At 39.7% G+C, this 16,064-nt stretch overlaps 1 protein-coding gene across 4 annotated transcripts in view; it reads right to left on the reverse strand.

Annotated features, from left to right (window-relative positions):
- slc6a9 (solute carrier family 6 member 9) overlaps positions 1–16,064 on the reverse strand; it is a 145,568-nt gene that overhangs the window by 106,949 nt on the left and 22,555 nt on the right. For all 4 annotated transcript variants that reach the window (XM_041803126.1, XM_041803127.1, XM_041803124.1 and 1 more), the window contains exon 2: positions 11,231–11,508. In XM_041803126.1, coding sequence (XP_041659060.1) covers positions 11,231–11,260 — 30 coding nt within the window. In that variant the 5' untranslated portion in view covers positions 11,261–11,508. The remainder of the gene's footprint in view (positions 1–11,230; positions 11,509–16,064) is intronic.

Genomic DNA, 16,064 nt, shown 5'->3' on the forward strand with positions numbered 1-16,064 from the left:
CTTGCTCTTTTGGGAATTTGAGTCATTTTTCAAAGCAGTTCTCTCCATTTTGAGTCATTCAGGCTCTCTTCTCCAGTTTCAAAGTGTGTGCACATGCACTGTTTGGCAAAGATGACAGAACAGCCTGACATTGGTTGTCACTGTCACAATGCATACTAGGATACAAACAGACAATATCATGACAGTATTAGCCACAAGCTGCAGGAACAATCGAAAAAGGGGTTATAAGCAGGGGTGGAGAAACTAATTGCATTCACTCAAGTTACTGTAATTGAGCAGCTTTTTTGTGTACTTGTACTTTTTTAAGTACTTTTTAAAATCACTACTTTTACTTTTACTAAAGTATATTTTAAGGGAAGTATTTCACTCAGTGACATTTCAAAAAGCATAAATTACTGAGTGAAAAATAAACACAAGCCAAAATGACGAGGTCTAAGCCTCCTGCCAACAACAAAAAAAAAGTTACAAGTTTGAATTCAACAACACATGGCGGTCAGTAGCAAATAGCAAGAGAATGATTCCACATTTCGTCCTATTGCATTTCACTTAAAGTTAAGTCGCACCTTATAATAATGTTGTTGGAGATCCATATTCTCTCATTTATATTGCACATTAAAAATGTTAAATGTTAACATTATAAAAAGATCATATTTCACCTTGAAAACCCCTTGGGGATCACAAGTAGCTACTTAGTACTCAATACTCTATGTCAACTTTCATTGACTTACTTTTTACTTTTACTTCAGTCAGGTACTTTTTCCACCTCTGGTTATAAGTGTAAAAAAAGACATTCAATGTCATTATTACGGGATTTAATCTTTAAAGACTCTGGAAAGTCAGGTAGTTCCAGGCTCGCTAGGAAACTTACTTTAAGAGCAACGGAGGCATGGATAGCATCATTAGAATGGCACAATGGAGGGCTCTCAGATGAAAAACAAGCAAGTGGCTATGATTTATGGTTTAAAAGTTATTTTAATTTGACTAACATGGATCGGCAACGCTGCAGGGCCTTTCAGACTGGCAGGGCTCTGTGCCAGTTCCTGAACTTAATTCTGAACCTACCAGCACCTTTAAACTGAAAAAAAAGAAAAAGGTTCGGAACCTGAAAAGTTGGTTCTCAGCTGGAACCAAATAATAGTTTGTTCTTCCTCGCGAACCGTGACAACATTAGTGGGCGTGTTATATTCTAGGTTGTGAAGGAAAAGGTGGTCTGCTGAGGAGACAAAATGTTAGTTGTGATCTGGGCATTAACAGATTTCCAGAAGAAGCTAGAGAGTAGAACAAGGAAGGGCAATTTATATGCCGAACCTGTGGAGGAGATGGCGAAGACTGGGTTCACCCTTTGCTAGACTAAACCATAAATAAACTCATCCCACTTTGGTTCCACTTTAACTGGTGTGACTGGGGCTGGTTCACCAGAAAGCACCAGGGCTCTCAGACTCCAGAATGAAGCCAGAGCCAGAACTGTGTCTATCTGAAAGCACTATCAGAGGGTTAAGAGAGGGCAAAAATCCAAAATGAAGCCAGATCAGTTTCACATGCAACACTGTGGAATTTCAGTTTGTGTCCAAAGAGAAATTAAGCACAATTAACTAGAGAAATTAAGATTAAACACATTATTTGGACTAATCATTTGATAGCCTTAGTCTGAAATTTAAAAAAAAAATGCAGGAGTTGAATATTTGTGGTAATGTGCAAAAGAAATACAGTCTTTATGTGTGCTGATGTGGCAGGTTTGCAGGTAAAGACAGGATTCACCAACCAGGATCAGAGACACCATTGCGACACTCTAGGATTGCGGGTAATGCAGTGCTGTTGCCTGAGATTGGGGATACTAATTATAATTGTCAAACCTAAGAAAGAGCATAGACTAAATGATGTGGTGCCTGTTGAGGACAGTAGGAAGGGGGCATGAGTTATCATCCCTTCCTCCCAGCCCTTTGCTTTAAGCACAGAAATAAGATAAGATAAGATAAGATAAGATAAGATAAGATAAGATAAGATAAGATAAGATAAGATAAGATAAACTTTATTGTCCCCCGGGTGGAATTTGTCATGGACATAAGTGCAGTGCAGATCACAGTCAATACATTCATCACAAGGAAAAGAAAACAAAAAAAAAAAATAAACAGGCAATACACAGACAGTGGTCCACATCGACCAAGAATAAGAGAGAGTTACAGGTAGAACATTGTATTGTACCTGCCCTGTAATATTGCACTGGCTTCACTGTGGTAAGCAGTATTTAAAATATATTGCACATTCCCCTGGTGCAAGATGATAAAATGCCTGAAGAGAGCACAATAAAATCCAGGCAAAAACAAAACAGTTGATTAGAGCATCCCTAGTAAAGAAAAAAGGGCAGGGAATAATAGGAATTTTGTGTTAGAGCATATCATAGTGAGTAAAAAAGTGAGTGAATCAGATTGAATGGCAAAACATCAGGAGAAAATGAGAAATGAATGCAAATATCTGGCGAGTAGTGCTGCTAAAACAGATAAGACTGAAAGCATGTGTGTAGTATATCCTTTTCTATAAACATAGAGTGTCATTAGAGCACCCTGTTGGTATCCCCCAGACTTTAAAATCCCACTAACAGTGGAAGCAAAATAACAGACGAACTTAAAAAGTCTTGCCAAACTTTGATGTGAGGCCAGAGTTAGCTGACCTCTTCCTCCGCTCAGCCTTCATGGTGATGGAGGGGCAGCGGAGGTCTGCACTGTCAGACACATGAAAGCACACTCAGTAGACAAACAAGCAAAACCTCCGTCTAACTCCTCCTTCACCTCCTCCTCTTACTCCCACATCCCTATACATCCACCCAAACAGCAGACATTATAAAGACGAGTCCAAAAGAGGTAACTAAGGACTTAAAACAAAGAGACAGCTCTCAGTCCAGTTAAGGGCTGGAGCCAGGGCACCATCTGCTCATCCGTCCAGTGGAAGCGGAGGCTTCCAGGGCGGTCAAAGACAGCGCTGGAAGATTGAAGAGAGGGGGCTTCCTTTAAACAAGCAGGGGAATGAAGTTTTGGACAGAAAGAGTCCTGGCAGAAGGCAGCCGGCTAAGCCAAGCGGTAGCAGGAAGCGAGCGCCTTGTGTTGTCATGAGATTTACGGTGACGGGTCCATCCACCAACCATCTGGGCCGGCATAAATAAATTTAACCAGTGTAAAGAGAGGGCAGGGACGTACAAACAAAGTGCCACTATGTGGAGAAAACAAAACGAGAGAAACATTTTTGCTCTTGAAACAGAGTAGAATCAAGGTAAAGTAATGCAAAGAGACAGAAATGCTCCAATCAGTTCTACCTTCTACATATAGGCGTCAGCGTCGATGCACAGACCTGATATTGAAACTAGAATAACCAAATAATTAAACTGATAATCCCAACAGAAAACAGAGCTGTCTGCAGAACAGTACAGCACAGTATGGCTGCCACTGGGAGCTACTTTTACAACATAGTTGCAACATAATGTGAGTGGTTGAACGTCATTATAATGAATCATTCTCACATTAAAGTGCTTCTCCAACTTTTTCTGACACAGTAGGTGCAGGGGACTGGAGACTGACCTGCGGCAAACAGCTTCTTACATGTAGCCAGTTCAAGGTGGGATGTTTACACCCCTATTACTCTTTGCTCTTCAATAGGAAACAGAGGCAGAGTTGTGGGGAGAAGTCATCCCACCAGCCGATGTATCGGCTGGTTTAATGGTTGGCCAGTCTATTTAGATTTGTAGAGAGCTGAGACCTCCTACAGGTGGAAGAGCAACCTGATAACAGGAGCACAATAGTCATCCTGATTCATTCAAATACAGGCTCTTACTGATAAAGTTTAACGGAGCAGTACAAAAAACTCCCAACGAGCACTGCAGCAAGTATCCTGCAGAAAGTGCAACTGAATTACACAATGTAATAATTCATTCATCACATGTAATTCATGGGAATTAGAATCATAACTATAATGACATAGAGATAACACTAAATATCAAGACTAGTCAACAGGCTTAACTGTGCAAATCTCAGACTTCAAATCAGTTGCATTATGCAACTAATGCAATTATTTTAACCTTGCAAAGCAGATGGATTTGCCCATTTCTGTGTTTCTCACTGGCGAATCCATCTTGCAAAGCTCCAATATGAACTGTTTGGGCCCGGTTAGAAAGTGAGAGGACCAGTCAGGAGTAAGAGGCAGTACTTTCGAGCACGGCGGCGTAAGTAAGCAGCAGCAAGAGGCCGGTGCAATTATGGCAGAAGAGATCAGCATGGATGCTGCTATAGTGTCGGTTTCATCAGAACTTGACATTTCTTTGTTAAAAGAGGAACAAAGAACAGCATTGAGTTCTTCTCTTTTTAAAACTGACAAAAGTCGTGTACTGACATGTCCACAGTCGCCATGGTTAGCGTTATGCAGCTTTCTATGGCGTTTACTCCTCGGTAGCTACGACATTCCATGTTTTGTTGCTCTGATTGGCCTGTAAAGATGTGACAGACAGAATATTCATCCAATCACCTGCTGAGTTTTTATTTCAAAGGCTCTGCCCTTTCCCAAACACAGTCTATGAGAGGTTTTCCAGATGGATGTGTGACACAAATCTGGCGTGTCAGGTTACAAATGTTTTATATTGTAAGAAAACACATTTCCCATCTAAACAGTTCTATGTTTTTAAGTTTCTCACCAAAACCCATTTTAAACACAACATATGACTTTACCTATAGTTATTTTACTGACAGGACCTGTAACGCATCATGACTAAATCATGCCAATGCTAACAGCTAACCTAAGTTAGTTAACAGGCTTTAATCTAACAGGGATTTGAGTTTCTTCTTGAGCCTGGATTGTAACCTGTTACAAGTTTAAAAATGGATATTTGCCTGGTATTTCTGTATAACTGTATCCATCTAAGATGTCTGTTTTGTTTAAATCTGTTTGTCATTGTGTGTATTTGTAAGTTTATGGCATCATTGCCTCAATATGTGCTTGCTCGTTTACTGTGGAAAACTAAGAAAATGGAATTTTAAAAAATCCTTTTTTTTTTTAAAGAATGGTCATAGTTGGACTTAGTCTTATCTTGCCCATTCACAAAAATATTGGCAGAGAGGTAGCTAGGTGCTTCCAAGTAACACACTTCTCTTGCAATCTGACTACTATGACCTTATCAACAGAAGATTTATTAGCACAAAGCAAAAGAAACAGTCATTATTTCTATGTAAAGCCAAAGAACCTTCTTAAAGGCCTGCATGGTATTATCTGTCTGATAAATACTTATGTGTCTCTAATTTAAAATGATCCTTTCTTGGCAAAAAGTTACACCCAGGCATAATATGAAAAGAGCCCAGATGGTGCACAGGGCATGGCTTTAAAATCACTCGTAACTTCCAGCTCTAAGTCGGGCGTAATGTTACACCTAAACCGAGCAGATTTAACCGCATGATTGGATCAGTGACTCCCAGCATTATTTCAAATATTTTTGATCATGTATTTCTAATAAATATCTATCTGCACATCATGATTGGCTTCCAATCAATCGGGGTATCTCTAGTATTCTCTGTCTTTATATTGATAACAGTTGTAACAGCCTGTAAGTCAGGACTAACAGAAAGAGTAAAGGGACCTCGGCCTTTTTGCAGATTGAGGTATCCCAACCAGAATCAGAACATCTCTGTGCAAGCATTAAACATTCTTATAACTCCAACACATTTGTTGCTGAATCTATAAAGAGTGTAGAAAAGGAAATCAGGAAATGGCTCGTAGTGACAGTTGGCGATGGGAGAGCAAGCTCTTAGTTTCAGCCCATAAATCTCTCCCTCGAACACAAACACACTTTCTTTCATTCTTTGATGACGTCTTTAAGCCATGACTGACACCACTGTGCACCGGCTGAAGACATCCGTCCCAGCCATTAAGGGCCAGTTGTGTGTAAGTGCCCTGTAACTGTTGGTGCTGTTACATTATCTCCCTTTGCCTCTGTGCCATGTTTACCTCCATAGATAACACGTGTATCTGCAACATGCTAACCTCGGACCTAGTTTTTACGGGAAATAAGTAACTGATAAGTATTCCCAAAAACATGGCTAACAAGACAGAAGAGTCCATCTTTATTCCCTACTTGTTAGTACAAAGGCTGTGCCTGTGTGTAAGCCTTGTTTGCATCTATATTAAAGGCTTTTTAAGATATAGAAAACAGGGTAAGCTCACGTTTTCATCCAGGTGTCTGTTCAGTTTTGAATTCCCTGCCAAATCTCGTGCATTGACCTTGGACAAAGAGCCACTACACGTTGGCCTGGGAACAAAACTTTCCAATTTCATGAGCAAACAGAGTCGTCACCTGCTACTGCTGGAGCCAAATTAAATAAAGCCATTTATATAAGTGATAAGAAGAGGCGCTGGGCTAAAGAGGGGGCTGATCTGTGTAGACACGAGTAGTGTGCAACCCATTATTTTGTCACATAAGACAGATTTTGCCATTTAATCCCAATTCCCTTTTAATGTTTCCACTTTTCAATCTGGCACCAAGCAAAACTCCTGAGGGTGCTTACCAGACTCTTAGGAATTGTAGAAGTATTTAAAAATATCTCCATTTCTGAGTCTATCCGGTCATGGTAAGTGCAGTTTTTAACCAGGTGAAGGTCAAGTCAGCGTACATAGTGCTGGACCCTGGTAAAGCATGAGCTGCTGGCAGGGGCCCTACCTTGCAAGGTTTCTTCAATTTCTTGCACATTACAATCACAAAAATAAAAAATATAACTAGTTCTTAATATGGCCTTTTTATACTGATTAGATGGTGGCTGCTTGATTCTGATGAGCTAGAATGTTTTTTTTATATTTAATTTTAAAAGACTGGCACATAAATTACAATATGTAGTGATAAATAACATCTTAAAAGACGGATTTATTGTAATATCATTGTCACAAAGAATTTGAGTAATGCCAACATTTTTTTATACCATTATCCCCCTCGGTTTCCATGACCCAATCGTGATGACCCCCTTAGGGTCAAGACCTCCTCTTTGAAAACCACTGAACTACAGCTAGACCTTCTACAGTATCCCAAAGACAAAGGAAACTAACTTTCAAATGCTTTATTTTGAGTCCTGCTGCTTTAAACTATCATGTTTAACAGTTTTGGAAAAGAGGAATAATTTAGCCAGCTGCTTCTTTCATGGCATAAGAAAGGAATCAAAGAAATGTGTGTGTTTATATATATATATTGTTTTTTGTTTGTTTGTTTTTTATTTTTGTTTTTTTGTTTTTGGATACACTGGGGAGAATAGGGCTTACATTGTGAATGCCTAAAGAGAACTGAAAGCAACTGTCACATTTATTAGGCATCATTAGTCTTCAAGTAGTCATTTTGTACATGCATTCCTGCGTGTTTCTAATGTACGTGTTAAATGCTGAATTTCACAACAAAGACTCTGAAGCTGTCATCTACCTCTAAGTCATGGTTTCAGACTACACTGGCAAAGCAGTGCAGCATTCCTTTAAATAAAATAAAGACTCAAGGCCTAATCTATAATTGCTCCATATTTTCAACATGGACTTCGGAGTTTTGTTTTAAAGGCAAAATCTACTTTTTTTTTTTTATCAGACCACTTCTGTCACATGAAAACCTCTGTGGATTTAGTAGCACTGATGGTCAGTTAGGGCCAGAATCTTGACTTTGATCATGAAGTAATTCTACAATTTGTGTACAGAATGTGTATGGTGACTGCCCTCTACAGGCTGAAACTGTAAGTTGCAATTGAAACTAGCTTAAATGGTAATGACATTATGGCTCATAATCAAATCTGAAAAAGCAGAATGGACTGAATGAAGTTGTGGCTGATAAGGCACAGCAGCAAGGAGAAGTGGCCATGGCTTAAACCTCTCTCTCCCACCTCTCTTCATGTTGATTTTGAAATTTCAGGGTAGATGAACCTCAGTGGGGTTTAGTCACTCTTAAACATGCAGTTTTGAAAATGATAACCTATCACAGGTCAGTTATTATTAATCCTTTATTTTTATTTATCAATCTACATCCCAACTTTTATTTTCAGTTTATACTTGAGTAGATTTATAGCCCAATGATCTTGCTTATAGTCAAACAAAGTTGGAAGCCCTTTATTTGAGTGGGCCCTAATTATCTTGTACTTTTTTTTAATTAATGGGAATTATTTATAATAGGAATATTAGTCATTATTTTACCTGGTGATAGTGTATTCATTATCAAGTTAATCCTTGTAATAAATAAACGATTTAATACATAAATGATCTCTTAATTAGGTAGTACTTTACCCAAACCCAATAATACTCTCTGGTAATTGGGTGGTATTTACACCTAACCATAACTTGCCCTTGGCCCTCTACTCAAAACTGTCTGGGTGGCAGCCTGGGCAGGAAGGGTCAATGAAACTTTATTTATCCTAACCCTAACCCTTGTAATACTGTGACAATTCTCTTGTAATAAGGTGGTATTTCATGCTGATCCCTACACTCTAACCCTAACCCTTACCACCTGACCCAAATCTTTACCCCCTAACTGTAACACTAATAATATTTTGGCATTTCTCTGGTGATAGGGTGGTGTTTTCAACCCTACCCTAATCCCAACACTCTAACCCTAACCCTCATAATATTGTTGAATTTCTCTGGTGTTAAGGTGGTATTTAACTTAACCCTCACTTGGCCCTCTACTCCAAACTGCCTTGGCTGTGGCCTAGGCAGGCAGAGTCATTGAAACATTCTTAATCCTGACCCTCTAACCCTAACCCTTTATCCCTTGTAATACTGTGGTAATTGTCTGGTAATTAGGCAGTATGTTACCCTAACCCTAATCCTAACCCCCTAACCCTCTTAATATGGCAACATTTCTTTGGTGATAAGGTGGTATTTTAACCTAACCCTCACTTTGCTCTCTACTCCAAACTGCCTTGGCTGTGGCCTGAGAAGGACTGGTCATTGAAACTCTCTTAATCATAACCCTAACCCTTGTAATGTTGTGAAAATTCTCTCATAAAAAGGTGGCATCTCACGGTAATCCTTACATTCTAACCCTAATCCTAACCCTCTAACCCTAACCCTCATAATATGGTGGCAGTTCCCTGGTAATAAGGTGGGACTAACTCTAACCCTAACCTCCTAACCCTCATAATATGGTGGCAGTGCTCTGGTAATAAGGTGGGATTTAACTCTAACCCTAACCTCCTAACCCTCATAATATGGTGGCAGTGCTCTGGTAATAAGGTGGGATTTAACTCTAACCCTAACCTCCTAACCCTCATAATATGGTGGCAGTGCTCTGGTAATAAGGTGGTATTTGACCTTAACCCTCTAACTCTCACCTTTGTAATAGTGTGGCAATTCTCTGATAATTTGGTGATTTTTCCAAGTAATTCCTTAGAAATAAGATAATTTTCTATACAAGTTGCTCGATAATTTCCAGGCAATTTCTTTATTTTGGTCCACTGAATTACAGTGAGTCCGTTCTGAATAATTTTAAGTTAATTTTAGGGTTAGGGTAAAAATAACACATAGTTTCAAGAGAATAGCCTCAATATTATAAGAAATGACTTATGATGAATACATTTATGACTACGTCAATACTATCTTAAAATCAACATATTTCTAAGTTCTAACTTGGTAAAAGCCAAATAATTACAATAAAATTACCACCTTATTCCTGAGAAATTACTGCATGATTACAATTACTACTATAAAATGACCAGGTAGTTAGGGCTCAATAAAATAAAGTGTTACCACATGTGTAATAAGAGTTACTGTACTTTTACATGGGTACAATTTACTTGTAGTCTTTTGTCCTCTGCACTTAAATCTCTAAAAATGTATCTGTAAAAGTTGAAGTCAAATTCAGACAGCTACAAGGAAAACACTAACTCTTGAATACTTTAGTAGGTGCATTCAGTCACTGTTAGCTTTAATGCCCCTAGTGGGCACTGAGGAGTATGACAGTCTCTGAAGAAGAAACTATGGCAGTTTAACTGCCTCTTTTATATGCAGCTCTGAGTGTGCCGCCGCTAGAAAAAAGATTCATAACTTCATGGTGACCAGAGAAGCACTGTTTCAACAACGAACAGGAAACAGAAAAGTCTAAAAGAGAAAAACAGTTCAAACCCTCCAGTCACTTCCATTTCATGATATTTTTATCAATCCAACAGGAACACCAAAAACGACCCAAACTTTTAAGCAACTCTCCAACAGTGTTTTTATGGCAAAAGATTGATTGACAATGAGTCACTGAGCCAAAAAAGAAATAAACACAGACAAACCCAAAATAAAGAAGTTCTCAGAACAAGAATCACATCACCATTTTTCAACCACCTTCAAATGTTATGAGAAAGCGAGAAGGGAGAGCGGGAGAGGCTGATAACGCCACTTTCTTAACTTCAGACGCTGCACACTCATTTTAATGTGGATATGCATCTCAAAAGGACAAAGCGGAAAGGGAAAAAATACCATCGGGGAGAGAAGTAAGGCTTCAAATGAGCGAGAATGTCAAGAGAGAGTTGGAGCTCGAAGTTTGTTTTTATCGCCGACTCAAGACGGACGAGAGAGAGAGAAAGAGAGAGAGAGAAGTGACCTGACTGCCAATGATGCCAAATCTCTATTTAAAGCTTCACCAACAGCACAGGCCCAGCACTGACACATTTACCTCCTGGCCTCATCTCTTATCAGCAGCCAAAGAACTCTGAAAACATGTTTATTGTTTCAAAAAGATGCAAACATCAGATTAACGGACTTGTGTGAGAGCACAAACCTGAGATTAGAGCAAGTTTAGTGTAATTTGGAGGCTTTTTAGGGTAATGCTTTGCTGCTAATGTGTGTTTACTGTTGCCATGTGGAACAGCAGGTGGTGACAGCTCTGTCTGCTGCACATAAACACCAACAAAGGGATTTTAAATCAAGAGAAAAGTGCAGGTTATCAGTTCAAACTTGTGTATTTTTGCAAGGTAAGATAAACAAGACTAAAGTGTTGGGTAATTAGAAGTTAGACTAAAAGATTTCAGTACTACAAGGTGTAGTAAGTTTCCAGGTAAGTCTCAAACAAAATGGGAGGAAGATTGTGATCGCAACCCCTCTATTTTGGAGTTTTTGAAGGTAAAAACTTTCAAAATAAGAGGGTAAAAGGGGAAGTTGAGACAAAGTTGTGATCCAGCAGTTGCATCCATGTGTAATATCTCTGTTCGTAAAAGTTCGCCTGTGTGCATGTTAACCAAACTAAAGTTAAACTTACCAGGATCCCAGCAAACTGCTTCTCTTCCATCCTTCAGGACCTTGTCGGCAAGAATCCCCTGCCTCTCTGCTGCCGTCTCTCTGCCTCTCTCTCTCTCTCTCTGTCTGGATGGACTCGTCCGCCTCTCGCTGTCACAGTCTGAAGTTTTTCTGAGGTGGCGTTCGCTCGAGTGTCTCGGTCCCCCCTCGTGCTGCTCCTCCTGTGTTGTTTTGCGAGTGTAGCTGGAGTGGCGTCGCTGCTTTGTGTTAATTCTGCCCTAATCCAGAAACTTTTCTATGCTGTGAAAAGGACATGTGACAGGCAGAAAAGGGGGTGGAGGTAGGAGAGGAGGGGGAGAGGAGAAAAGGGGGAGGCAAAGCAACACTTTTTTAGTTAGTCGTCCACTTCCCTGAGTTCACAACAACCCCCTCGTCGTTGCACATGACCTTCTTTAAGGTAAAAAAATAAAGTACTGTACACAACCAACGGTTGGCCCTTTGGAAGTTCAGATTATAAGAGAGCAAATTCAACAGAAACCTTATGCAGACGATGCAGGAGAGAATCTAGAAAACATGTAGTAACAGATTTGCATTTTGTAGCAAAGCAGCTGCCATAACAAAGTGCCCTTTTGTGCAAAGAGATTAACTGTTAGGGGAACGTTTAGACCGCCTAGTGACTGCTGCTGTATGAGGGCCAAGCTGGGACCAAACACTGAACAACAGGCTGGATTAAGAAGAAGGAGGAAGAAAGTAGACATGATTGAGTGACTTACATCTTCAAATTTAGCAAGTTCCTGATATTTCTTTGAAGTGAATACTCAGTCTAACACTTTTATACTCATTTGTTCCAAATTTTATCATCTGGGTTAACAAAACGGGAAAAAAATATATGATACACACAGAAACATGCCGGAACACACTCTCAAGCAGGAGAAAGATGGATTTATAATGAGCTGTATACATAATTATAAATGCCTCCCACAAAATCCCCCACAAATATGAATACAGGCTGTCCAATGTCCAATACACACATGGTTGGGAATACAGTAAAGGATTCAGGCCAAGAACATAAGTAAATAAATGTTTAGAGCCTTGCTTTATTTGGTGTTGAGCTCACAGAACATTAGTTTATATTAGGGATGTAACTGTTCACAGAGGTCACAGTTTAGTTTGTACCTCCGTTTCAGGGTCATGGTTCAGAAAAGCAGCATAAAGTCCCAGATTAATGATTCCGGGTTTCCCTGGAACATGAGATTGACTGTCAGGTTGGTGCAGTGTCAGCAGGACTTGTGCTGGACAGTTGTAGTGAAGAGAGAACTGAGCTGAAAGGCAAAGCTTTTGATTTACCTGTCGATCTACCTTCTAACCCTCACCTATGGTCAAAAACTGTGTGTATTGACTGAAAAATTGAGATCAGTGGGTGTCTGGGTTCAGCCTTAGAGACAGGGTGAGGAGTCCAGACATCCGGATGTAGCTACGAGTCGAGCCACTGCTCCTTCCCATTGAAGGAAGCCAGTTGAGGTGGTCCAGGCATCTAATCCGGATGCCTCCCTTTTGAGGTCTTCCTAGCATGTCAGGTGGAGACCTCAGGGAAGATCTTGAATATGTGGAGGGATTATATCTCCTGTCTGGTCTGGGAAGGTTTGGGATCCCCCAGAAGGAGTTGGAAAGTGTTCCTGGTGAGAGGGATGTCTGGGTTGACTTATTATTTCTGATTTATGAAGTGTGCCATGACATAGTCACACAGTTGTACGGACATGTTTGATGCAGTGGTTCAACGTGCAAAATCAGAACTCTTACATATCAGTGACAGACCCCAGAACAGCTTATGTTGACATTGGGATGATGTAATGGAGCCTGAGCAGAGCACTTAAAAACTCACTTGTAGCCTCTACTTCTGTATTCTGCACAGCATTTAAGATGTATGAACATCGAAAGTCTTCGCGTCACAAAGAGGGGATAAGAAGTCAGCAGGACTCCCTGCTCTTGCTACTGATATTAACTTTTCCTTTTTCCATGATTTGTTGTGCCTGCTTCTTCCTCTATTTCATTTCCTGTTTGAGGGCCATTAGAAAACAGTTAGTAAATGTTTGGCAAGTATTACTGCCACCTAGCTTGGTGGCCAAATCCTGCCAGGTGTGATTGCCATTTTTCTCCATTCAAACATATTTGTTGTGTGACCTGCACTGAATCATGGCCCCTATTAACTGTAGCAGTTTGGGACAAAAACAAAAACCAGTACATTCCTAGTTTATATAGTCTATCAGATCTTGTCTGCAGATTTGGATAATCAATGAAGTTACTCTGTTGCACCTCATATAGAAATGTTACTGCATCTTTATGATTGTTCGTGATATTGTGTGAATACTTGAGTAGAGTAAAACTCCCTTAATCCTTTAGCGCCACATGCTTCAGACAACACACTCTATGGCGTCAACATAAAACTAAACCTGTGATCAATATCTATCAATTTGTTTTAAAAAATGATAAAAGGAGACAGTCATGCATGAGTCAAAAACTAACACCTGTCTACTGTTGAGTAATAAACCTCCTTAATAGAAGAACTCTTTACTTCAGTAGTTTTATCTGTTAGTATAAGACTTTTTTTTCTTGACAGCCCCCTGATAAATCACTCTAAACTTGTGTAATTACATTACTTTGGCTCTGATATGCAGTAGAAAACAAATGAAGAGACACCACTGATAGAGCATCAGCACAGAGGCTGAGGGACAGCAGACAGAACAGGAGGAGCTGTCCACATCTACAGCGCAGGATGACTGGAAGTACGCTCAGAAGAATCTGTTACTATAAAGCTTTTATTTCTACCTTTACCAAAACCTCATCTCTAGACAGCAGCCAAAGTCATGTGCAGGACTAAAATTAAGCTGATGGACGCCTTTTAAGCCCACCAGTACTAATACTATGTAGTTTGTCTAGAGGCCCTATAATTATGTTGAGGCCGCATGATTATACTCATAAGCTAAGACGAGAAAAACAACATAAAAATACAAAATGTCTGATGACACAGACTTGGAGACTTAGAGTGTGAAAAGGTTGGGTATTATTTTGGCTTAGGTGTGGGATGATTAGCGTAAAAGTTGCATTAACTTGGAATTTTTGGTAAAACTGAACAAAAACGGCAGCTGAATCTTTTGGCGCATTAACTGAGGTGTGGAGGGAACTCCGCATGTCATGTGTGAATGGCACAAAAAGATTTAGTGAAGGCAGAGAGGATGTCCAAGAAAATGAACGTTCCGGATGCCCATGCACATCAGGAACTTCTGAAAACATTCAACCAATTAAACAAATCATTCACAATGAGCAATGACTCAGGATAAGAATGACAGCAGAAATTAATAAAGAGACACTTTGGCAAATTTTGCATGCAAATTTGAACATGACAAGTGTGTGGCAAAACTTCCGACTCACGTTTGGAACAAATTGAAGAAACCCAAATCCTCTGGAACACTGGTTCTCAACTGGTCTAGCCTCAGGACCCACCAGTCTCTCTTACGACAAATTGCAACCCAAATTTCCCAAAAAAATTCTACTACACATGCTTAGTTAATTGAATATGTTGCAGTTTGGGGCATGTTTGTACCAAAATGCATGATAGGACTAACAAAGTGGATAAACTGACACATTTTTCACCCTCTTTTCCCACCATTATGCGTACATTTTTGCCAGTTTTGCAAAGATCTTGAGAAATTACTTATCATGGGAAAAGTAACTTGATTAATTGCGAGAAAAGGAGTTAGTTGAAATGCTGACCAAACATTTAAATTTCACCAATTTCACAGTAAAACAGGCTCAATTAAAAAAGTATCGATGCATGTCCACTGAGGACTTCAGGACCTTTTTCCACAAATTTTTTAGACACCTATTCACGCCACAATGAAAACTGCTCTGCTGCCCATTTTGGGTCCTGACCCACCAGTTGAGAACCACTGCTCTGGAAGGGTTGATTACATGCAATGAAATGTGAATCTTCCATTAAGATCCTGCAATTGGAAAACACCATCGTCATCGAGGATGAAGAGAGCACAACCAAGCAAGTCTAAATTTAAGGCCATGTTGTTCGCTCTCTTCTACATTAAGGGTGTCATTTTGGAGGAGTGGGTTCCAGAGGGGTCAACATTGGATCAACACCGTTACAAACAGGTTCCAGAAAATCTAAGAGGAGAGTCTGTGTCAGAAGTTAAGGCAAGATCGACAGAGGTTCTGAGACAACAGAGACAACAGAAGACCTACTGCACTGCTGATCAGTGGAAGACCTGAATGCAGCAGTGTGCTGATACAGAGGGGGAGATATTGAGGGAGAAAAGCATTGAATAATGTTAATTTTCAGTAAAACTGTATTACAGAATAGGTCTCATTTATTAGTAGCCATACCTAATATAGGAGATCATATTGTCCCCAGAGCTCTAAAACAGTCCGCTGATTTGTTACGTTGTAGAAGAAGAAGAAGAAGTCAAAAAGTTAAAAATCACAGTGACTGACTGAAGCCAATCCGACACCATATCCTGAATTTGGCTTTGTCAGAGGTATTTCTGATACTGCTTCTTCTAAACAAGAAAAAAAAAAAAACAGTGCAATTACCGACTAACTGTCAAGAACATGTGCACCTCTGCAGGGCCATGGGCGAAAAAAGGGTGATCATTTTGGCACATTTCCAAAGCTTAAAGTTGTCTGGTATCCATCCAAAAACCCAACCTTTTTAATTTACACTCCTTAAGAAAAAAGAAAGTCTTCACACTGGATAAATGTAAACAAATAAATGAGGAACTGATCAGAAGAAGAAATAAAAACTTTGACGGACTGTTTGTCAGTAGAGTAACTGATCTGTCGACAGACTG

Source organism: Cheilinus undulatus, linkage group 13 (assembly GCF_018320785.1).
Source record: "Cheilinus undulatus linkage group 13, ASM1832078v1, whole genome shotgun sequence".
NCBI lineage: Eukaryota > Metazoa > Chordata > Actinopteri > Labriformes > Labridae > Cheilinus > Cheilinus undulatus.